We start from the raw sequence: 25,830 nt of genomic DNA on the forward strand, positions 1-25,830 counted from the left end.
CCTCTGATGGCTACTGGGATATGTGCTTATGTATTCTTGTTTCAAATGCGTCTCAATTTTATCTCTAATATAGTAAGTATCAATAGATATGAACCATAGAAACCAAAGCTCTTTGGGGTACTCAATAATTTTTAAGAGTGCAGAAAAAAATGAGCTTTCAGACCAAAATGTTTTGAGAACTACGGCTCTAAAATATTTTCACATCTGTTGCACATGAATCTGATGTAAAATTCCTGTTGCAAGTGATTATGCAAACAGGCAGCAGGGACTTCTCACACCTTAAAAAAACTGGCTGAACGGTTGTTCTGGGATCTGCTTAGGATAAACAGAAATAACATGTAAACTGCTTAGTAAAGGACCTCGAATTTAATAAGCCCAATAAACGTTAAGCCATTTCTACTTCTTTTCTTATATTTCATCTTGTTGGGCAGTTATTTACACTGCTTACAATGCTCCTAGAACTCAGAGAACGTGTAAATAGATAAAACTGCCCTTTTCTAAGAGGAAAAAAAAATAGGAGAGAGATGGGATTGATTTGATGTAACTTCTTACTAAAGTTGTGTTAATCACCACTTCCTTCTTGTAAGTGCTAATTATGTGATTAATTATCTTAGATGCTTGTTGGGGACAGATGACCGACAAGTTTAACGGTCTGTATTTTCTAAAAATCACCTTTTCCTTTCCGAATTGGTCAATGTGATCACTGATCTTTTGACATCTCTCCTTTTCGTCAAAAGGCACTCACTGACAGTGGATGGCCATCGTGTCTGCTATATTTTCAGTACAGTAATGAGATATACTTTATATAAATCTAAAAAGGCTTGGATTCAGGTAGTGTCTAGTGTTCTGTAATTATCTACTCATCTATCTGTGCTTTAATTCCTTCTTAATAATGCTTTTCCTACCCTTGCTACTTTGAAAACAATTCTCCTTTAGTAAGGAAAATGGATGTAGAAAATGAGTTCTCTGCTTTTTAACATATTTCAGTATCACACCATCCTCTCCTTGAAGTTGGTCTACTCCTTTGCCTACCTTGCTTAAAAGTACAATTTTCTCTTCATTCTATGTGAAATGACTTTCCAACTTACACACTGAGGGAAAAAATTGTAATAATACATTTAAAATTTTACTTTTCAAGAGGTATAAAATACTTCACCTTTATAACTCTCTATTTAGTTAACTCTGCTATTATAAAAAATGTTTGACTATTCTGAGTTTATTAGAAAAATGACTTCCATCTGTTCCATGAATGTCCCTCTTGTGATGGTGAATCTTCATTTGCTTTTGGTCATTCACCAAGCCATCTGTCTAACAGGGAAGAACTTGAATCACATTAGTCCACTTTATGCAGGCCAATAAATTATAAAATCTTTGTCCCTGGGTATTTGGGACTGAAATACAATTAATCACTGAGGTAAATATATGTGTCTCTTAATTCCCTGACTCAACAAATCCTTAGAATTCTTCTTTCTTATCCTCTAAAATCACTGTTCTATTTGACAAGGAATAGAAAAATAAATAGGGGCAAAATTCACTATTCTCACCTTCTAGTTCGGTGTTTACTAGAATATATATTTCACTGAAGAGTTTATCATTTCTATCAATACAACATACCTTTTAACCTTCCCACACCAATTGAACAAACTAAGCATAATTATTTATATATTTTGCCCAAATATAAAAATATTTTAAAAGAAAAAATGTGAGCATGATCACCAAGGATAAACAGCTCTTGAATGTCTGCTACAAACGGGCACACCAAGTCGTTCCTCCCACCCCATGCGAAAAATGTAAAGTTCACTAACTGCTGGGCGTTTTAATTTAGGATGATTTATTTTAATGTGAGCTGAATTTAAAATGTTTTGGTTCATTTTTAAACATATGCAAAAAAAAAAAAAATGACTGCCTTTTTTATATGGAACCCATCCACCTGCTTCCCCTTTAACAATGAGGGGTAGCTATGTATTCAGGGGATACAAGGTGACCTATTTCTCTGTAATTCTACCTAACAAGCCCCAGTTTGGCATAATATCTGACCAAGAATGGACCATAGGACAGCAGCTCTATGTGAAGCACGATCCCTCAAAGTTAACGGCTGGACAGTGAAATGAGTTTTAGAAATGTCATATATTAACCTTCTCTTGGAAATTAACAATGCCACTGATATTTAAAGGGCTCTGAGAAAACCAGTGGGGTTGGGGGAGACAGAGTACAAGGAGAAATGGAAGGAGGAGACGCAGGAAAGGGAGGAAAGGGTGGGGAAACGAGGACGAGGAGAAGAAAAGGGGGAGAAGGGGAGACGGAAAAAGCTGGGAAGGGGAGAAGGGAGAGCAGGAAGAGGAGAACAAACAGCAGAAGGCGCGAGGGAAGACAAAGATAAAGGGGAAATATAAATTCTCTGATTTGCTTCGCCCCCAAATTATTTTTTCCATAAACCCACATATGAGCACCCCTCAAAACAAATGTTCGGTAGAAATACCTGAGCAATACTGGTGTAATAAAGTACCTTGTAAGGTAGTTCCATCAAATCTCTCACACTTAAAGAGGACTATTAGGGATTACCTGGTGAAATTCGAATGAAATATCTTAGTTTAACTGATAGTTTTGTATTAATGCTAATTTCTTAAGTTTTGACAAATGTCCCAGGGTTATGCAAGATGTTAATATCAGATAAAGCTGAGGGAACTCTTTGTACTATCTTGGCAACTTTTATGTAAATCGAACATATTCCAAAATTAAGTTTCTTTTTTTAAAAAAAGATGTGTGCGCTAGTCGTTTCAGTCACGTCTGACTCTTTGCGACCGCATGGACTGTAGCCTGCCAGGTTCCTCTGTCTCTTTCTCCAGGCGAGAATACTGGAGTGGATTGCCATGTTCTGCTCTAAAAAAGAGTAACTAGGTATAAATTAAAATGACTTAACTGTAATTTTAATTTTCATAGTGTGAACATTCAAAAAGGCATTTTTAGTTAAGATTCTGTGGTTTCCCTGGCAAGTCCTCTCTCTGGCTCTAGAAAAAAAATTTCTTCCACTTTCTGTACAACTCAAGAGACTACCATCTCTTTCTTGGATTACTGTAATAAATATACTGTATAAAATTAACTGACTCCTTGTCTTACTCTCCTTCACTCCAAGTTCCTCCCCCACAGAATATACTATCTCTGAGTTAAAGCCTTCCAACAAATATGCTCTACACTTATAGCTCTTAATTAAGGCATAAAAGGTTTCTTTCTTTGCCTAAATCTCCTCAGCCTTACCTTCTGAACTACACCCTTTCCCCTTAAGCTTTAATGTGAGATTGTTAGCTGTCTCCTGAACACTTCATGATTTTTTCATGCATGCATTTCCTTTGTCAGAAATTATAATCTTCTATACACATGCACACACCACAGTAAATGCTTACTAACCCTTTAACACCATTTGGGAATCATATCATTCAAAGAACTCTCTCTGATTCGCTTTAGCAAAATCAGATACTCTACCATCTTTACCACTTTGTAACGGACATCAAAATGATTACTGTACTTAGCATATTGTGTGTCAGTCATTTCTGACTCTTTGCAACCCAATAGCCTGTAGCCCACCAGTCTCCTCTGTCCATGGGATTTTTCAGGCAAGAATACTGGAGTGGGTTGTCATGCCCTTCTCCAGGAGATCTTCCTAACCCAGGTCTCTGATGTCTCCTGCACTGGCAGGCAGGTTCTTTACCACTAGCGCCACCTGGAGGGCCTCACCTAGCATGCTGCTGCCGCTGCTGCTAAGTCGCTTCAGTCGTGTCCAACTCTGTGCGACCCCATAGACGGCAGCCCACCAGGCTCCCTCGTCCCTGGGATTCTCCAGGCAAGAACACTGGAGTGGGTTGCCATTTCCTTCTCCAATGCATGAAAGTGAAAAGTGAAAGTGAAGTCACTCAGTTGTGTCCACCTAGCATATCATGTTGCAATTATTTGCTCATGTTTGCTTTTTCTATTCGATAATAAGCTCCTTAAAGGCAAGGGCTGTTTTATCTATCTTAACAGCTCCAGAAATCAATACAGCACTCCAGACATTCTAAGAAATAATATAAAAACACTTTGTAAGTGGTGGTGATTTAGAAGTATATTATTACTGTAAATTAAATTATGTTCAAGTACGTTAGATTTCTAAGGTTTAAAATATCTCATCATCTAAATAAAATTGTTTTTACAAATCTGGCTTTGATCCTCCAAAGGCTTATCTTTTGAGTAGCATTTGCTGTTATTCAAAGGATACGCTGGGCTAAGGAAAGCTCAGAAGCAATCTGAAGTCAAAATCATAATTTGCTTAAAAGAAACAATAGTTAAAAGAAGCTTAAAAGAAGTTCTTCTAGGAATAAAGAATAGGCCTATAAGTGATTTAAATCTGTTGTTTTATAAATATATACACAGAAATACATAGATAAATATATATATGAAACCAGGACTATTTACTTTAAATTTCCAAAGAAATGTTTTATATAGTCAGCTGTTATTGCATAGTATGTATAATTAGGCACTCAATAAACACAGGCCTTTAAAATATTTTTTAAAATTTTGTATTGGAGCATAGTTAATTAGTTTTGAATTAGCTTCAGGTGTAGAGCAAAGTGATTCAGCTGTACATATATATATATTTATTTAATAAACATGAATCTGAGCAAACTCTGGGAGACAGTGGACAGGGAAGCCTGATGTGCTTCAGTCCACAGGGATATAAAGAATCAGACATGACTCAGTGACTGAAAAAGAACAATAACAATTCTTTTTCAAATTCTTTTCCCATTTATGCTATTACGGAATACTGAGTAAAGTTCTATGTGTTTTATAGTAGGTCCTTGTTGGAATAAACACAGGCTTTTAAGGATATTAAAGAGCAAATAAGGAAGGCACCATCAAGAATATTAGGCTCCTGTTTTATAGGAGGCTCAGTCTCGAGATTTCCTTGGGAAATAATCATAGCTCACTATAATCCTATTATAAAATATGCTTCTGAAATTAATTATATGCTGGTCATCTATTCAGTAAATTCAAGGGTTAAGTGTAATTTTCTGGAGGGGAAGTTTATTAACAAACTATATTAGTTCAATTTCCTCGTTTTTTGGCCTAAATTTGTTATACTAGGCTACAATGGCAACAAGATAGAAGAATGTCACTAAGAACAATATATATTTTAGAGGGCTTGTATCAAGTTCAAGCAAACAAGCTCCTTGCCTTCTGTAAAATCATTCAGTAATGAAAAAGAATCCAAGAAACCATGTTTCCTTGGAGACTAAATCTGTCCTTTCTGGACGATGTAATGCTGCTGCTGCTGCTAAGTAGCTTCAGTCGTGTCCAACTCTGTGCGACCCCATAGACGGCAGCCCACCAGGCTCCCCCGTCCCTGGGATTCTCCAGGCAAGAACACTGGAGTGGGTTGCCATTTCCTTCTCCAATGCATGAAAGTCAAAAGTGGAAGTGAAGTCGCTCAGTCATGTCCGACTCTTTGTGACCCCATGGACTGCAGCCTACCAGGCTCCTCCATCCATGGGATTTTCCAGGCAAGAGTACTGGAGTGGGGTGCCATTGCCTTCTCCAGGACTATGTAATACCTATACCTAAAAAAATGCTGGCGAGGTACCTGCAAAGCCAGGTTTAAATCCCAGTGCGTACAATGAGTAGTTGGATAACCTGAAGAAGTCATTTATCCAGTACTCCATCTTCCCATCAGTTAAAAAAAAGCGTGGGCTAAAGTGACAAGACCTCTTAGTCCCTTCCAGCTCTAACACCCCACAAGGCTAGTGATCATTATCCCATAGTCTGAATTTGGATGGGTCTAGACTTTACCTAGGGAAGCAGGGAAGAATTTATTGAAGAAAAGAGAAAGAGAGGATTAATTGCTATTTTATATTAATAACTACCATTTGCTTTCATATTACTTTCATCAGCTATACAAGTTACAGAATAAAACTATCTATTTAAACCAACAGTACTGGGGATTCCCTGGTGTTTCAGTGGTTAGGACCTCGAGCTTCCACTGCAGTGGGCATGGGTTTGGAGCTAAGATCCCACATGTGTTGCCGTGTGGCAAAAAGAACAAAAAAACACAACAAAACCCCCAAAACCTACCACCAACAAAACAACAAAAAATCCCCCTAAAAAATCCCAGTATTCCTATATCAAATCATTCAACTCCAAATGAACACAGCCTCACTTAAAAAAATAATAATAATAACCTCAATTTTGTCGGTTTCATTATGGTTTCTGGACAGTTTTGCCCTTTGCATTCTTATATTCAGATTAAAATAAAAGTACCCTCTTAAAAAAAAAATCCATCCAGTTATACACATAACAGATATTTGCACACTTTTCTGTATGTATGTTATCTTTCAATTTTAAAAGTTTACTTTTCAAAAAAGGGTATTCAAAATATAGTCAGAATACATGTTTCCTGAAATCTAAAAGGAAGTACCATTTTTGTTAGGCATAACCTCAAACTGGCTCTCTTGCAGCAAGTCTCAAAGTTAAGGTTAAAGAGTATGTGACTACAAGCTTGTGCTCTTTTGCCCAAAGCCTCAACAAAAATGGATATAAACTCCAAAGGAATTCTGCATTCTGGTAACAAGATCAAATGTTCTGCTGCTTAACCTGTGTGAGAAGGCTCCTGCCTAAGGAAGCCAAAAAGTCTAATGTCCAATTTAGTGTAACATGAGCTTGGGGGATTTTCTGGGGCAGGGCAGGGCAGGTGGTAAGATGTGAAATGTTAGAAGTTTATCTGGTCAGCTCTTTTGCCAAGAAGTAGAAAGGCCAAATCAAAAGTCATGTGATTCACGAGCAAAGTATCAAACAAAGCTTCTGTAAATAATTTGAAATGAGACTGGGAACTAAATACTTGGTAGGAAACTCTCTCAAACACCTTATTTGTAAAACTGGAAGAATATTTACCAGAGTAAAATTGTTAACAGCATTGTTGAAAAAAATCAAATAAGGCACGGACCTGATGGTATTCAAAAAATAGCTAATAGTAATAGCAATTGTACCAATAATAGTAGTAATAGCAGTTAACATTTATCAAGCATTTATTATGTTGTAATCATTGTTCTAAACACTTGTATTTACCAATTACCCTCATTTGCTATCACATCATGTATCTGTTATTATTATCTGCATTTTAGAGATGAGCAAACAGAGGCACAGAGTGATTAGGTAATTTGCCATAATCACACAGTTAGTAAGTGATGGTGTCAGGATTCAACCAACCTGATTCCAGAACTCTAGGCTCTCTGAACTAGCAACTATACTACTGTCTCCTTCACAGAAAGACCACCCCAAGGCTGACGTGTAAATGGGTGCAGCTATCTTGAAATAACAGTTAGACTGTGGATGGTCCCTTACTTCTAGAAGACTCAGGCCATGTTTGAGAAATACTCAGTTTAATGTCTTTGGGGAAACACAGAAACTCTTAAATTACCTATTCTTCCTTGGAGGAAGAAAACTTTGTAATACTTCTCCCAAATGAGTCTAAGCAGGGTCATTTTGTTAGAACCAAGAATAGTAAAACAAATTGTTTTGAAATAATTTTAACATATTGATAGCAATCGATTATTTGTATCATGAATTTAAAAGATTTTAAGAGACTTCTTTGAGCTGATAACAGTAACTGCCTGTGCTGGGTCTGTCCATAAAATAAAAACGGATGCAGAAATGGCTGTTAAGAGTATTGTCTGAACCACTCACCATTAAAGCAGTTTCAACTTGGTTGTTAAAGAACCCATTCAAAATGTTTAATAGTCACTGACCTGGGGGTAGTACCTGTCCCTATGTGAACTAAAGTCTCCATTAAACCCACCCTTCGACCTCAATGAAGGTGGGCAATCAAAGCTGTCCAAGAGTAGTTAGAATCAAGAAGAGTTGGTCCGGCTGGCTTTTCACAAGCTGGAAAGAAGAGAGGGCAGAACTGCCCAGTCTTTTCCATATGCTGTGCCTGCATCAGAAGAGGAGAAGTGTTTTGTACTTGGCTCATAGATGGAAGGGGCGCTGTAATAAGTTACATCCTTATCTTACTTACCCTACAATGTATGGGAACCAAACAGGAGGTTTTTTTTTTTTTTTTTTTAATACCTAAGAAAACATTCTGCAATCCCCTCTTTTGGAAGGAACCTTGAAAACAATTAGGTCACAGTAGTCAACTTATAACTACATACAGAAGTGAATGAAACACAAGATTTGACCTTGAGGTCATCCCCTACGGAATATGATCTGGGAAACCCAGCCTGGTCCTGCCAACCAAAACAAGGGGTGGTAAATTCAGTCTTTCTAAGTTCACTTTAGGACCTGGGAAAATAAGAAGCTAGTGAAATAATTATAATTTGTAGTCCTTTGGATAAAACGAAAGGAAGGGATGATGTAATACTCTGAGGATAGAAGCACAAAAGAAAAAAAAAAGGTTCTAATAAAAACAACAGATATACTCTCTAAATTCACCCAAGACTAGAAGAAAGGGGCATGTACAGAATGGTTTATTTAGATCTCTACCATAGAAAGACCATAGAACTTTTTACTTGTGAAACTACATCCAGAATTCCCAAGAGTACAACAGACATATCACAGACTGTGGTACTGGTTACAGAATTAGAGAGGTCACAAAAATTCCATTCATGTGAAAATATTCTATCTCCAAAGCATGAAGAAATATACAAAACATGGTACTTGAGCTAACTTAATTTTGTTAAATGGATTAAATGACAGAAATCATTATTACTTTTCATAAGGGAAACAAACAATGTACCTGAGATAGCTTCCAAAATAAGCAACAATATTTGGGTGTTTACAGTCTTTCATCATAATAATTTCTTGCTGCACAACTGCAAAGTCTTCTCCTAGAATAAAAAATAAGCATGTTGAATATTTAGTAGGTAAATTTCAAAATGTCAATTTGTTTCAAAACATAATAAATTATGCTGATATTACTTTTAATGATAACTTCAGTCCTTTCTTGACAGAAAGTAAAGTACAGCAATTAAAAGTATGAACTCTGGCCCCAGACTCTGCGGATTCGAATCCTAATTCTGTCCCTGACGAAGCTGTGTGGACTTGGGCAAATTACTTGATCTGTCTGTGCCAATTTCTTCCTCTGTAAAATGGGGATAAAATATAATAATAACCTATCTCATAGGGCTGTTGGAAGGGTCAAGTGAACTAATGTATGTAAAATGTTTAGAAGAGTATCTTGACACAAAGAAAGCATTAGATAAGCATTTACTATTATTACAATTATGCCCTGGATATAATCATCACATAATTCACTAGAAATACATTATTTTTTCCCTTTATTAGCAAATAACATTTAATATAAGTTTACACAAAGAAGCAATTCTTTTTAAAGATAGGGTAGGAACCCCTAGACACACCCAGACTATCAAATGTACCTCCACAGTTCTCTGTGTAGAGCTGAGCGGCCTTTAGCAGTACTGGGTTACCAGGTGGTCCCCACACACAGGCCTATCCCGTATTCGAGTGCCTCGTCCCAGGTGTACTGGGATGTAGAATGGGATTGTATTTAAGCCTGGTCAGACTGTAAGCAAGTAATCTCTCCCCTTCTACTCCTTTCCTCCTTGCCCAAATTCTTCGAAATAAGATCTGGCAATCCTATAACAATGTCACACACTATGCCTCCTGAATGAACACTTGTCATGAGAGAAAAAGAACTGCCATGAATGCAAATGTGGTAAACCAGAGACTATGCAGAAAAAGAACATGTAGAAGTACTTACATTTAAATCAAAGCAGCTTTTTATTACTAATTCAGTTTTTAAAGCATTATATACTATAAAAAATCTGATTAAATGAATATTAGTGGCAAAGTCAAAAATAGGCTTCCCAAAGCAGTCTAAATCATAAAAGCAAGGCTGTAATGAGAAGCCCTGACATTTCTGGTCTTGGCATTTTCCACCTGTAAATGTAACTGAGACCTGAAGTAGCCTAACTGTGAAACATATGAACTCAATACAGTCCCAGTCACAGGGAAGAGGTAGAGAAGAGATAGTATGTCAGATTTGTCATTTCTGCACTGAAATGAAAATCAAAGATCTCCAAAGGGAGAGTAGCAAATTTTTATATCTTCAAAATTTCAAAAGAAAATCACTAAACCAGGAGGATATTCTGCTGGGTTTACTTTCCACTAGTAAGAATTCTTGATTTTCAGTGTATTAAGAAAAATCCAAGATAAAAATAATAAAGCCATAATGAGACTAATACCAATTTTCAGGGATACACTAAATACTTTGTAAGCTCTAAATTTTGCTTTTTCACATGCCTCTTGATTATCCTTCTCCCCAATCTGGTAACTGGGTTACAGGAAATCAAAGTTGAGATAAAGTTAACTCCAGGACTTTAGTTTAATGGTTAGAGGAAAGCTGCTCTCTTTTGGGGGGCAGCCCTGAAGTTGTTAGTCATCACACAACCTCTTAGGGAGCCAGAATAACACTGATCTGCAGAAAACAGCAAGAAGAAACAAAAAAAGGGGAGAAGGGGAAAGGCATGTGACAATGTAATTAAACTTGGAAATCTCATCTGCCTTGGTCATTTTCAGATATACCTGTTCTTGATCAATAAATTCCCTGTACTGTTTAAGCCACCTTGAGCTGTAGCTTCTGTCACACCTGCAAGCATCAGTGCATCAACGTCTGCATGTCTACATCCTCACTGGACTGTGACAGCCTACAGAACAGGATGATGCTTTTATGACCTTTGCATCCCTAGCACCTAATATGTAATCAATAATATGCAGCTGTCTGAATGAATCCATGACAGAACATAATGCCTCTACCTGATGACTCTAAATCAGGAACATCGGCTTTTGGTTTAATTTCATCCAGTTATTAGCATGTTTTATACAACTGTTTGCTTGCTGCTAAGTCACTTCAGTCATGTCCGACTCTGTGTGACCCCATGGACTGCAGCCCACCAGGCTCCTCCGTCCATGGGATTTTCCAGGCAAGAGTACTGGAGTGGGGTGCCATCGCCTTCTCCAGTTTGCTTGCTACTCCTGTGCTTTTACTAAAACCTATGAGTGACTTTAAGCCTTCAACTATCTCCCAGGAAATGTTGATACAAAGTGCTTCCTTTTTATCCTATTAAGTCAATTCCTGTGATTAGGACAATGGCCAAATGAAATTCAACATTTTTGTGGGGAAAAAAAATTCAAAGGAAAAAACTCACAATTTGATTTTTAAAGGTAACTGAAAAAGGTAGATTTGAGAAGGAAAAAAGAAAGCAGTTTATTACATTAATTAATCCAAAGGAGCCTAACAGACTTAAAGGACTTTTATCAAAGTTCAAGAGAAATATTCCAAAGAATAAATTAACAGCCCTCCCCGCCTAAATCTTAGCATACCTAACTGGATACTGCAAATTCTTTCCAATTTTGAGAGTCTAGGCATTTTTGGTAAAATTTTTAGACATGAAAGTGAAGTATATATCTTCCAGAGGATGGCAAAAATAAAAACAAAACCTAATTGAGAAAAATAGGCAAGCCTAGAAGTAGAGATCATGAATAAACCAAGTAGGCAGGCAGAAAAATACAAACTAACACATGCAAAGTTCTCAGAATAAACATGACACATACCAAGTGGTAAAAAATGTTATCTATTTAGTAGGCTGAATAACGGCTCCAAGGAGAGCCAGATGCTAACCTCTGAAACCTGTGAATGCTACCGTATATGGCCAAAAGAGGTTCGCAAGTGTGATTAAATTAAGGATCTTCCAATGGGGAGATTATCCTGAATTATTTGGGTGGGCCCTCTAAGTGTAATCACAAGTGTCCTTTTAACAGGAGGCAGAGGGGATCACTGCTCCATTTTTTGGCTAAGATCAAATGTAAGAGGAGGGAGAGGGAGACTTGGAATGGCAATCCACTCCAGTATTCTTGCCTAAAAAATCCCCTGGACAGAGGAGGATGGCAGGCTACAGTCCAAAGAGTTGCAAAGAGTTGGACACGACTGAGCGACTGAGCGCAGCACAGAGGGAGACTTGACTATAAGAAGGCAAGGAGCAAGATGCTATGCTGCTGGCTCTGATGATGGAGGAAGAGGCCAAGAATTAACAAATGCAAGGAATGTAGCTCTACAAGCTAGAAAAGGCAAGGAAACTGGTTCTCCCTTAGCGTATTCAGAGGAAAAGCACCCTTGTGGACACTCTGATCTAGACCCAATGAAACACACTCTGGACTTCTAAATTCCAGAACATTAAGAATAAATCTGCGCTGTTTCAAGTCATCAAGTGTGGGATTTGCAAATGTAGCCATAGGAAATTAACACATAATTACTATCAACATTATGTGCGACAGAGCTGACTAGCCACTCACAAAATATCTACGCTCTCCCTTTCATGGTAGGGAAGTTACTGCTGGGAGGCAATCAGCCAGTCAAAAGACAACAATTCCCTGTCAACATGATGTGCCCAAGAGACTAGTTCTCGCCAATGGGATGTGGACAAAAAAAATTATGCCCTTTTCCTGCTCTTTGTTTTCCCATTAGCAGGCTACATGACACTGTGAAGTCCCAGAAAATGTGAGAAGTCTGGGTCTCTGAGTCATCATAAGAAAAATTTCATCCAACAACTTGAACATCTGCTCTAAACTATGACATAAACTTGCAATAAAAACTCCAGTTCAGTCGCTTTGTCGTGTCCGACTCTTTGCGACCCCAGGCATCCCTGTCCATCACCAACTCCCAGAACTTACTCAAACTCATGTCTATTGAGTCCGTGATGCCATCCAACCATCTCATCCTCTGTCATCCCATTCTCCTCCTGCTTTCAATCTTTGCGAGCATTAGCGTCCTTTCAAATGAGTCAGTTCTTCACATCAGGTGGCCAAAGTATTGGAGTTTCAGCTTCAACATCCTTCCAATGAATATTCAGGACTCATTTCCTTTAGGATTGACTGGTTGGATCTCCTTGCAGCCCAAGGGACTCTCAAGAGTCTTCTGCAACATCAAAGTTCAAAGCATCAATTTTATGGCACTCAGCTTTCTTTATAGTCCAACTCACGTCCACACATGACTACTGGAAAAACCATCGCTTTGACTAGATGAACCTTTGTTGTCAAAGTAATGTCTCTGCTTTTCAATATGCTGTCTAGGTTGGTCATAGCTTTTCTTCCAAGGAGTAAGCGTCTTTTAATACCATGGCTGCAGTCACCATCTGCAGTGATTTTGGAGCCCAAAAAAACAAAGTCTCTCACTGTTTCCATTGTTTCCCCATCTATATGCCATGAAAAGATGGGACCGGATGTCATGATCTTTGTTTTCTGAATGTTGAGTTTTAAGCCAACTTTTTTTTACTCTCCTCTTTCACTTTCATCAAGAGGCTCTTTAGTTCTTCTTCGCTTTCTGCCATAAGGCTGGTGTCATCTGCCTATCTGAGGTTATTGATATTTCTCCCAGCAATCTTGATTCTAGCCTGTGCTTCATCCAGCCCAGCATTTCTCATGATATACTCTGCATATAAGTTAAATAAGCAGGGTGATAATATACAGCCTTGATGTACTCCATTCCCGATATGGAACCAGTCTGTTATTCCACATCCAGTTCTAACTGTTGCTACCTGATCTGCATATAGATTTCTCAGGAGGCGGGTCAGGTGGTCTGGTATTCCCATCTCTTTCAGAATTTTTTTACAGTTTGTTGTGATCCACACAAAGGATTTGGCATAGTCAATAAAGCAGAAGTTTTTCTGGAACTCTCTTGCTTTTTTGATGATCCAGCAGATGTTGGCAATTTGATCTCTGGTTCCTCTGCCTTTTCTAAATCCAGCTTAAACATCTGGAAGTTCACAGTTAACGTACTGTTGAAGCCTGGCTTGGAGAATTTTGAGCATTGCTTTGCTAACATGTGAGATGAGTACAACTGTGTGGTAGTTTGAGCATTCTTTGGTATTGCCTTTCTTTGGGATTGGAATGAAAACTGACCTTTTCCAGTCCTGTGGCCTCTGCTGAGTTTTCAAAATTTGCTGATTTCGAGTGCAGCACTTTCACAGCATCATCTTTTAGGGTTTGAAATAGCTTAACTGGAATTCCATCACCTCTACTAGCTTTGTTTGTAGTGATGCTTCCTAAGGACTACTTGACTTCACATTCCAAGATGTCTGGTTCTAGGTGAGTGATCATATTATGGTTATCTGGGTCATGAAGATCTTTTTTGTATAGTTCTTCTGTGTATTCTTGCCACCTCTTCTTAATATCTTCTGCTTCTGTAAGGTCCATACCATTTCTGTCCTTTATTGTGCCTATCTTTGCATGAAATATTCCCTTGGTATCTCTAATTTTCTTGAAGAGATCTCTAGTGTTTCCCATTTTATTGTTTTCCTCTATTTCTTTTCAGTGATCGCTGAGGAAGGCTTTCTTATCTCTCCTTGCTATTCTTTGGAACTCTGCATTCAAATGGGTCTATCTTTCCTTTTCTCCTTTGCATTTCGCTCCTCTTCTTTTCTCAGCTATTTGTACGGCCTCCTCAGACAACCATTTTGCATTTCTTTTCCTTGGGGATGGTCTTGATCACTGTCTCTTGTATAATGTCACGAATCTCCGTCCATAGTTCTTCAGGTACTCTATCAGATCTAATCCCTTGAATCTATTTGTCACTTCCACTGTATAATCATAAAGTATTTGATTTAAATCATACCTGAATGGTCTAGTGGTTTTCCCTATTTTCTTCAATTTAAGTCTGAATTTGGCATTAAGGAGTTCATGATCTGAGCTACAATCAGCTCCTGGTCTTGTTTTTGCTGACTGTATAGAGCTTCTCCATCTTTGGCTGCAAAGAATATAATCAATCTGATTTCTGTATTGACCATCTGGTGATGTCCATGAGTAGAGTCTCCTCTTGTGGGGCTGGAAGAGGGCGTTTGCTATGACCAGTGTGTTCTCTTGGCAAAACTCTGTTAGCCTTTGCCCTGCTTCATTTTGTACTCCAAGGCCAAATTTGCCTGTTACTCCAGGTAGCTCTTGACTTCCTACTTTTGCATTCCAGTCCCCTATAATGAAGAGGACATCTTTTTGTGTGTGTTAATTCTAGAAGGTCTTGTAGGTCTTCATAGAACCGTTCAGCTTCTTCAGCAGTACTGGTTGGGGCACAGACTTGGATTACTGTGATAACTGAATGGTTTGCCTTGAAAACGAACAGAGATCATTCTGTCGTTTTTGAGAGGCATCCAAGTACTGCATTTTGGACTCTTCTGTTTACTACGATGGCTACTCCATTTCTTCTAAGGGATTCTTGCCCACAGTAGTAGATATAATGGTTATCTAAATTGAATTCACCCATTTCAGTCCATTTTTGTTTCCTAAAATGTTGATATTCATTTTTGCTATCTCCGTTTGACCACTTCCAATTTGCCTTGATTCATGGACCTAACATTACAGGTTCCAATGCAATATTGCTCTTTACATCATCAGACTTTACTTCCAACACTAGTCACATCCACAACTGGGTGTTGTTTTTACTTTGGCTCTGTCTCTTCATTCTTTCTGCAGTTATTTCTCCACTGATCTCCCGTGGGAATTGGGCACCTACTGACCTGGGGAGTTCATCTTTCAGTGTCCCATCTTTTTGCCTTTCATTCTGTTCATGGGTTCTCAAGGCAAGAATACTGAAGTGGTTTGCCACTGCTTTCTTCATTGGACCACATTTTGTCAGAACTCTCCACCATGACCTGTCCATCTTGGGTGGCCCTACACGGCATAGCTCCTGGTTTCATTGAGTTAGACAAGGCTGTGGTCCACGTGATCAGTTTGGTTAGTTTTCTGTGACTGTGGTTTACATTCTGTTCGCCCTCTGATGGTAAGAGACTTACGGAAGCTTCTTGATGAGAGAGACTGACTAGGGGGAAACTGGGTCTTGTTCTGATGGAGGGGGCCATGCTCAGTAAGTCTTTAATCCAATTTTCTGTTGATGGGTGGGGCTGTGTTCCCTCCCTGTTGTTTGACCTGAGGTCAAACTATGGTGGATATAATGAAGATAATAAAAACTTATTATGCTCTAGTTTAGTTATTACAGCAGTTAGCATTATCCTAAAGTGATGCAATTACCAACCACTTACTAAAAAGGTTGTCCAAACTGTAGCTTTTCCAAACTGTTAATTCACAAATGTTTTAGTGGATTACAAACACAAGACTATCCTTTTAACAGACAGAGGACAGATAAAATGAATAAGATTATAGACATTTGTATTTGGTCCATTTTTTATACATTTTTAATTTAATGCTTTCCTGTAAAAAGCTATTCATATATGTGAGAGCTGTAAGACCTACTCTTAACATAAGCACTTTGTCTTAATGGATTTCCCTGGTGGATCAGATGGTAAAGCGTCTGCCTACAATGCAGGAGACCTGGGTTCAGTCCCTGGGTTGGGAAGATCCCCTGGAGAAGGAAATGGCAACCCATTCCAGTACTCTTGCCTGGAGAATCCATGGATGGAGGAGCCTGGTGGGCTACAGCCCATGGGGTCGCAAAGAGTTGGACATGACTGAGTGACTTCACTTTCACTTTCGTCTTAATAAGCTATCCACTTACATTTTCAAAAAATCGGCAAAAAATTCAATAAAGCAAATAAAATTCCACAAACACTGTTGCTAGATAAATATGGTGAAGCTGTCAAAAGAAAACAACTGGCAGGGTAGCACTACCACTGTGGTCTTTTTAACAGTTTATGTATCTAAGTCCAAGTATTCTTATGTGTATCTGCACAATGAGTGGAAGGAGAGGTTATAAGAAAAACAGGCAAATGTAAGGATTATCTGTACTGGGAGGTGAACCAACAGACAAGTCTTTAGGAAACCAAGTCTGGGTCTACTTGTAAACTGTGAGTCTTCTGTTTCCCTAGTTCTTTCCTTATGAAGTAATAAACAAGTTTACATGTCACCCTCAATTACCTTTTGTTTTTTGTTTCTTGATTCTTTGTTTTTTAAATTTTCCTTGGGGCATCTTTATGTGTCTCTTCTAAGTGACATGTTCATGTCTCTCAGAAGCCAACATGTTTTTCTAGAAGTGTCACGACAAATGTCATGATAATGAAATAATTCTTTGCAGTATCAAAAGTTAATTAACGTGGTAACTAACAATACAGATTAGAATTTAAAACATTTAATTATAACTTTTAAAGAGTTTAAAAGCAAGTTATTTTGTTATAGATCTGATTTACGTTAGTGTGTAAGCATGTAAAGAAATATGTGTATGAGGATGTATTTGTGTATATATATTATTTGTGAAAATATCTAGTGCTTTCATTTGGGTGAAGATGAATAGTTATTCTTAGGACATTCTGTGTTGAGAAGACATTCAACAATCACCACACACTGAGCAGCTAATATGACATAAAAGAGGACATACTAAAGAGCATGGGCAGAGTTCTAGAAATGAACAAGACTTTCCTTGACTTTAGGAAACTTACAGGGGATAAAAAATGCTGCACAATCATCACTATAATACCTTAGAGTCAAACCTTAAGTAACTCCCTGCTCTCTTTTTTTAAAGTTATTCAACAGATCTTTACTAACAACTACTATCTGCCAGCAATGGGATGGCACCAGTTAAAAAAAAATACAAACAAAAATCCCTGACATTGCAGAGCTTACCTTCTAATGTAAGTAGACAGGCAATGAACAAAATAAGTCAGCAAAATTATATAGTATATTCGAAAGCAATGAGTAGTAAGGTGAAAAATGAAGCAAAGGAGGGAATAGGGATTTGGCAGGAATGGCTAAAGAGAGTGGGTGAGAAAGAAGATATTTGACTAAAGATACAAAGGGGAAGGGAGCCCCTGAAAAGGGTCAAACTGCCTGGCTTCTTGGAATAGGAGGCAGGCTGCTGTGCTTGGTGTGGAGTGAGCTAGGAGAGAGCGCAGAAGATGAGGGTGATGAGGGGGTATATCATATGTGAGCACTTTGTCTTGTACCCTGAGACAGGAATCCGCAAAGACCTGACATGCTAACACTGACTGCTGGGTGGAAAACAAAAGGAGCAATGGGAGCAGGGAAATCATTCAGAAGGTTGTGTATCAATCCCTGGAGATGTGCACTGGCTTGCACCAGGGCTGGAGCAGTGATGATGGAAAGATGTGATCACCAACTTGATCTATTTTAAAGATAGGGCCAACTGATTCAGTCTGACTGGATGTAGAGTATGAAAAAATGAGATGAGATAAATACCACTTTCAAACATATGGTCTGAGCAACTGGAAAGATGGAGTTGCCATTCTCTGAAATGGATTGACTCCCTTATTTCTGTAACATTAAATCTACGCTTTGCTGCTGGACTCAACATGTCTAGCACAGGGTCAAGATTAAGGACAAGTATTTTGGAATCAAAATATTGAACGATGAAACTTGGTTTCACAACGTTCTGGTTGTATGATCTTAGGCAAATCCTCACCTTCTCTGAGCTCAGGTTCCTCATTATGAAATGGAGATAACAGTGTCTCCCTCTGAAGGTTACTGCAAAGATTAAATGAAAGAAGTAGCTAGAACAAGGTCTCACGCATGTTTAATAACTATTACCTCTATTGCTGTCACCCAGTATGATTTGTTATTTGTAAACCTACTTCCATTTCTCCTACTATTCCCCCACTTACTCTGCTTCGGCCACACTGGCTCCCTTGCTCTTCCTTGAATACCATACACAGCTCCTGACTCAAACAGAGTCAGGGTACTTTTTATTCAGCTGCCTGCAATGTTCTTTTTCTGAGCAGCTGCCTTGATTTCTCACTTCCTCTAGGGCTCCACTCAACTGTTCCCTCTAAGACGAGACCTTCTCTGATAACCCCATATAAAACAGCAACTCACAACTACAACTCTATAACACTCTTACTCTGCTTTATTTTGCTCCACAGCACTTATCACATCTAATACACTCTCTGTTTATTTACTCTGTCTCCCAACACATAATAGGGGCATTCAGTCTGAAGGCAGTCTGAAGGACTTAATGAATTATTCTAGAAGTACTAAGCAACTGAAACCCACAAGTGAAAAAATAAGGTAGTATGAATAGTAGAAATACAAAGTTCTCACTATCTGCAATATATATTATTGTGTTCTTGGAAAGCAAGAAAACAAACAAACAAAAAAAACAACTGAAAAAACAACCAGAAACAATTAAAAAAAAATAATCAAGTCAACAAGTTAGAATACATACATCAAATTAAATTATGTACCTAAAGATAAGCTTTAAAATGTGTGGGCTACATTTAATTAACTATTTGTAAGTATTTTTGGAGTTAGAAGATATTGAAAAAAGTGGAAAAACATTTCACTTATGAACAAAAGAATTTACTATGGTAAAGATGGCAACTGTCTCATGAATTTATCTCTGAATTAATGTAATTATTAATTCCAACCAAAATACCAATTAAATCTTCCTTTGAACATAAAAAAAATTGTAACTAAATTCATCTGGAAAAAAAATTGACACAAGGGAACGATTTTTACTGGGATTGCATTGAATTTGTAGATAGGCATTTGTAGTAGGCATTATTTTTAAATGAGTAGCTCTTATTTAAAAATTGATACACCCAAAAGAATTCTCATCTTTTTGATTCTTTGTCTATTTTGGATCATGTTAAATGTCCTGTGACCAGAGAGATGGGAAAGAAATAAAAAGTATCCAAATTGGAAAGGAAGAAGTAAAACTGTCTTTGTTTGCAGACAAGATGATCTTCTATGTAGAAAATTATAATAATTCCACAGGAAAACTGTTAGAATAAATGAATTCAGCGAAGTTTTAGGATACAAAATCAACATACCCAAGCAACGAACACTCAGAAAAGGAAATGAAGAAGATCTCAATTACACAATCTCATGAAAAAAGAGTAATATATTTAGGAATAAACTAATCAAGAAGATGAAAGACTTGCATACTTAAAATTACAAAGTACTGCTGAAATAAATTAAAGAAATAAATGGAGACACCCATATTCATGGATTAAAAGACTTAATATTGTTAAAGTGTCCATACTACCCAAAGTGATCTACAAATTCAATGCAATCCCAGTAAAAACCCCAATGGCATTTTTGAAAAAACAGAATTAGAAAAAACAACCCTAAAAATCATATGAAACCATTATGAAAGACCTTGATTATCCAAAACAAGATACAAAGTTACAGTAATCAAAACCTTTCAGTACTGGCATAAAGACAGACCTATAGACCAATGGAGGAGAATGGAGAGCCCAGAAATAAACCCATATACATATGATCAATAGATTTGAACAAAGGTGCCAAGACTACAGAATAGGGAAAGACTAGTCCCTTCAACAACTGGTGATGGGAACAGTGGATACCCATATACAGAAACGTGACACGAGATCCATCTGTCTCTTACATCGCACACAAAAATCAACTCAAAATGGATTAAAGACTTAAACCCAAGACCAGAAACAATAAAGGGAAAACATCTTTAACACTGGTCTTGGAATGACTTCTTGGCTATGATGTGAAAAGAACAAGGAACAAAAGCAAAAATAGGAAAGTGCAACTACATTAAACTAGAAAGCTGTTGCAGGGCAAAAAAGGAGCCTAAAGAATAAGAAAATATGTGCAAACCATATATATGATAAGAGATTAGTATCCAAAGTATCTAAGTAACTCCTACAACTCAACAGCAAAAATAAACAAAAAACCCCAACAAAACAAAAACCCTTATTAAAAAATGGGCAAAGGGCTTCAATAGATAATTCTCCAAAGAAGACATTACGAACAGCCCAGAGGTATACAAAAACTTGTTCAACATCACTAATCAGAAGGAAAATGCAAATCCACATTTGCAAATACACAAACGCAAAGCCACAAAGAGGTGTTAACTCACACCTCTTAGGACAGCAACTACAAAAAATAGTGAAAATAACAAGTGTTGACAAGGATGTGAACAAATCGGACCACGTGTACACTCTTGGTAGAAATGCAAAATGATGCAGCTGCTATGGAAAACAGAATGGAGGTTGATCAAAAAATTAAAAATAGGACCATCATCTGATCTAGCAATACCACTTTTGGGTATTTAACCAAAAGAATTAAAATCAGGATTTCGAAGATATATCAGCACTCCCATGGTCACTGTAGCATTATTCACAATGGCTAAGAGGTCCAGTGATGCATGAATAGATGAAGAAAATGTGGTACACACACACACACACACACACACACACACACACACACACACACACAATGGAACACTCTTCAACCACAGAAAGAAGGAAATTTTGGCATATACAACAACACTGATAAACCTTGAAGATGGACCCCGAACACATGCTGAGTGAAATCAGTCAGTCACAGAGGATAAATACTACATAATTCCACTTATAAGATATCTACAGTAGTCAAACTCATGGAAACAGAAAAAATACGGGGGTTGCCAGGATCTGGAGGCTGAGTGGGGTGGGAGTGGTGAGGAAGTGCTGTTCAATAGATTTAGAGTTTCAATCTTGTTGGAGACCCTCTATACAGCTTAAGTTTTCAGTTAGCAATACTGCTATAACTGTATTGCATGATATACTTAACAGCATATCATGTTATTGATATGCTTGATACACTTAAAAGTTTATTTAGAGGGTAGACCTAATGTTATGTGTTCTTACATACAAACACACAGACATACACACAGTGTCCTATGGCCTGAGGAAACAATTTAAACTATGGGAATAAGTAAGGTTTCTCACACCCACGATGTGGGTATTCACAAATCTTCCTTCTATTTTAAACACAGAGAAATGGTAATATTTACCTGTCCTATTATATAGAAGTATTTTAATTATAAGATCAGTTTTAATTTATCTTTTAATATGATATGTGGTCCACAGGGTCGCAAAGAGTCAGATATGACTGAAGCGACTGAGCACACACCATTCCAAGTACACAATTTATAAACCCCATCTCATACTACAGAAACAATGGAAATAATTTCAGTAAAACCATGGCTCACAACCCAGAGCTGTTATGATTCCCTTAAACAAGCTGTCAATTATTATCACAAATTACCAGAATACCAGGAAATTCAATTACTATCGTAAGCTAAGAAGACATGAGATCTAATGACTGGTTTTAAAAAAGATAAAATCGGCTTTAAGTAATGACATACTATTATAAGATATTTTTTGTAAAACCATAAAACCAGCACCTAATTTTTGGTTTTTGGAGAAATAGTCAAACTATAATACCAAACAGAAATATAAAGGGAGCATCTAATAATCCTACTGACTTCTTGATATTTTGACATACAGAAAAATTAATTATAATATCAATGTATGTATTTTTAAGGATTGAGAATGAAGAAAATGACACTTCAAATATTTCATCTGATGAAAATACCTGATAAAGAGAGATTAAAAAAAGGAAAATCACAGGTCTAAGATGGCATCACTTGTACTAAAGGCCATGATATCTAACCTAGATCAAAAACCTAACCCGAATGCAGTTTGAGCTTTCACCAGGAATGTAATCCTGACCAACCAGTTTGGGATTTTCTGGTCAGCATCAATTAACTAATCCGTCACACGGGCCCTCTCCAACCTCACTGAGGAGGAAAAAGCAATCTGTAGCATAAAACCCTTGCTATTCCTTCCCCACAAAAGATGTCCTGGTCTAACAATAATCCTTCCTTTCTTTTGCTAAAGGTCCCCTGTCCCATATTTCTTCCTCTAAAAGCTTTCCATTTTGTACATCCCCTAGGAGGGCTGTGCCAGTTGCCAGACAGGATTCTGCTTGATTCATGAGTCACTGAATACAACCAATTATATCTACAAATTTACTCAGCTGAATTTTGTTAAAACATAACTTACAGCCTGTTTATTTGCCTGTCTTCTAGTAAGTGTTCATGATTAACAATGCTTAAGATAAGTATCACTTATTTTTGCATAAATTGTTATGAACCAATTTTGAACTTGGGTTCAACAGGATCAAGAAAAAAAGTCCCTTACTGAAATGGAAAGATCAAAATATCCAGCTTGGTATAGCCGCCAAAATAGCTTCTATTGGATGATTAGGTTTAATTTTTGGTTTAAAGAAAACATGATCCTCACTCTCAAAAAAGTCTTACTCTAATGCAATGTTTATAACCCTTTTGGTCCTAGTCACCTCTCTCCATGAAAATTTAATGCCACAGATATTCTGTTTATGTACTGTGTGTATATATCTGTGCTTAATATATTAAGATTTTTTTTTTCTTCTTAAAGAAATAAATTCCGCTGCCTTCTCAAGTTAAAGGCACATATGAGAAAACATTCCTCAGTGGTAACAGATGGTCTCCAGGTAGTGAGGGAAGAATGATTTAATATGAGATTCCTGACTAGCATGCTAGGTCTCTTTTTCTCTTACCTGGATCCAGCTCTTCTTTTGAGAGCCAGGTTTACCTATGTGGCTCCGATGGACGATCCAAAATAAGTCATGTGCCCTCAACACAAGAGGTGAATTCCCAGTCTTTGGATTCTATCTTTCCTACTCTGGTAAAAATGTACAGTAGCATAGCTAGAGTCTCTCTATGCAAAGTAGGTCTTGTACCAGGCTAAAAAAGGTTTCTGGAGTAAGAACAGAGAGAAGGAAAAATAAAGCACAGCACAGATTTTAAGCCAAATAAGGAATACAAGCAGGAGGAGAAGGGGATGACAGAGGATGAGATGGTTGGATGGCATCACCGACTTGATGGACATGAGTTTGGGTGAACTCCGGGAGTTGGTAATGGACAGGGAGGCCTGGCGTGCTGTGATTCATTGGGTCGCAAAGAGTCGCAAGTGACTGAGTGACTGAATTGAACTGAAGGAATACAGGGTAAAACTTGTATCTCTAGAGGCTTACCAACGAGAACCACAGTCTATTATTCAGGGAGAGTTCTAATGTTGAGATGCTTCAAGCTTTCAGACATTCTGGTTCTCTCTCAGAAGACCTGATTTTAAATAAAGTTTTATAGTGGCTCTTGATCTATTCTTGAGGCCATGAGGCATAAACCACAATCAACTCACTAAGCTACCATTCCCGAAAATAAAAAATGTATGGCAAAACTATTCTCCCCACAAACTAAATTCTGACTTACATCTGCCCCTAATGTTAACACAGACAGTACTTCTTCCTTATCCTTTGTCTTATCAGTCACATTTTAAGTCTCATTCCTTCACCCTAAAATCCTGCCCATCCCTGCCTACCATGCTACTCAAGTGTGGATGTTTTAATAGGAATAGGTCTTCTTACCAGGGGAGTCTCTCTTCTCCATCTATCCTGTGTATACTGACCACACTACTAACCTATTTTTAAAAAATCCCATTATCCACAGGGTAGAGTCTAAATCTCTGTGCTATTACATTTATGGTTCTCCATAAACTATAATCAATCTGCTTTTCACATCTTATTTCCTACTATATTTCCTATTTATTTCCCACTATGACAAACAGAGCACAGTCACTACTGTTAGTCACTCAGTTGTGTCTGACTCTTTGTGATCCCATGGACCTTAGCCCACCAGGCTCCTTTGTCCATGAAATTCTCTAGGCAAGATACTAGAGTGGGTAGCCAGTCCCTTCTACGGGGGTCTTCCTAAACCAGGGATTGAACCTAGGTGTCTTGCACTGCAGGCAGATTCTTTACCATCTGAGCCACTGGGGAATACAACAGAGCATACCGCTGTAGTTAAATCAAACTACAATTTTCCAAACAGGCCTAGTAAGTCAATATCACCTCTGCTTTCACATTATCCTCATATGAAATACTCTCCATTCTCTTATACTGCCAGCAAAATGCCAGCCAGCCTTAAAGACTCAGCTAAACAGTTCTTTTCTTAATTACCCCAAGTGAAATGAACCTCACAACCTCTCTGGACTCACCAAGTGAATCAGGAGATATTAGCTCCTCTGTTCAATCAGTATTCTTTCACACAGCATCTTGCCTCAGTTCAGTTCAGTTCAGTAGCTCAGTCGTATCCGACTCTTTGCAAGCCCACGAATCACAGCATGCCAGGCCTCCCTGTCCATGACCAACTCCCAGAGTTCACTTAGACTCATGTCCATCGAGTCGGTGATGCCATCCAGCCATCTCATCCTCTGTTGTCCCCTTATCCTCCTGCCCCCAATCCCTCCCAGCATCAGAGTCTTTTCCAATGAGTCAACTCTTCACATGAGGTGGCCAAAGTACTAGAGTTTCAGCTTTAGTATCATTCCTTCCAAAGAAATCCCAGGGCTGATCTCCTTCAGAATGGACTGGTTGGATCTCCTTGCAGTCCAAGGGACTCTCAAGAGTCTTCTCCAACACCACAGTTCAAAAGCATCAATTCTCCGGCGCTCAGCTTTCTTCACAGTCCAACTCTCACATCCATACACGACCACAGGAAAAACCATAGCCTTGACTAGATGGACCTTTGTTGGCAGAGTAATGTCTCTGCTTTTGAAAATGCTATCTAGGTTGGTCATAACTTTTCTTCCAAAGAGTAAGCATCTTTTAATTTCATGGTTGCAGTCACCATCTGCAGTGATTTTGGAGCCTAAAAAAATAAAGTTTGACACTGTTTCCACTGTTTCCCCATCTATTTCCCATGAAGTGATGGGACCGGATGCCATGATCTTCGTTTTCTGAATGTTGAGCTTTAAGCCAACTTTTTCACTCTCTACTTTCACTTTCATCAAGAGGCTTTTTAGTTCCTCTTCACTTTCTGCCATAAGGGTGGTGTCATCTGTATATCTGAGGTTATTGATATTTCTCCCGGCAATCTTGATTCCAGCTTGTGCTTCTTCCAGCCCAGCGTTTCTCATGATGTACTCTGCATGTAAGTTAAATAAGCGGGGTGAAAATATACAGCCTTGACGTATTCTTTTTCCTGTTTGGAACCAGTCT

The 25,830-nt window shown here is 38.0% G+C and overlaps 1 protein-coding gene across 3 annotated transcripts in view; it reads right to left on the reverse strand.

Moving 5' to 3' along the window:
- MAP4K3 (mitogen-activated protein kinase kinase kinase kinase 3) overlaps positions 1 to 25,830 on the reverse strand; it is a 183,324-nt gene that overhangs the window by 80,161 nt on the left and 77,333 nt on the right. For 2 of the 3 annotated variants that reach the window (XM_061432144.1, XM_061432143.1), the window contains exon 3: positions 8,759 to 8,849. In XM_061432144.1, the coding sequence (XP_061288128.1) occupies positions 8,759 to 8,849 (91 nt within the window). Of the gene's footprint in view, positions 1 to 7,769; positions 7,891 to 8,758; positions 8,850 to 25,830 lie in introns of those variants that run through there. The other variant, XM_061432145.1, reaches the window with a different exon arrangement.

Source organism: Bos javanicus, chromosome 11 (assembly GCF_032452875.1).
Source record: "Bos javanicus breed banteng chromosome 11, ARS-OSU_banteng_1.0, whole genome shotgun sequence".
Lineage (NCBI taxonomy): Eukaryota > Metazoa > Chordata > Mammalia > Artiodactyla > Bovidae > Bos > Bos javanicus.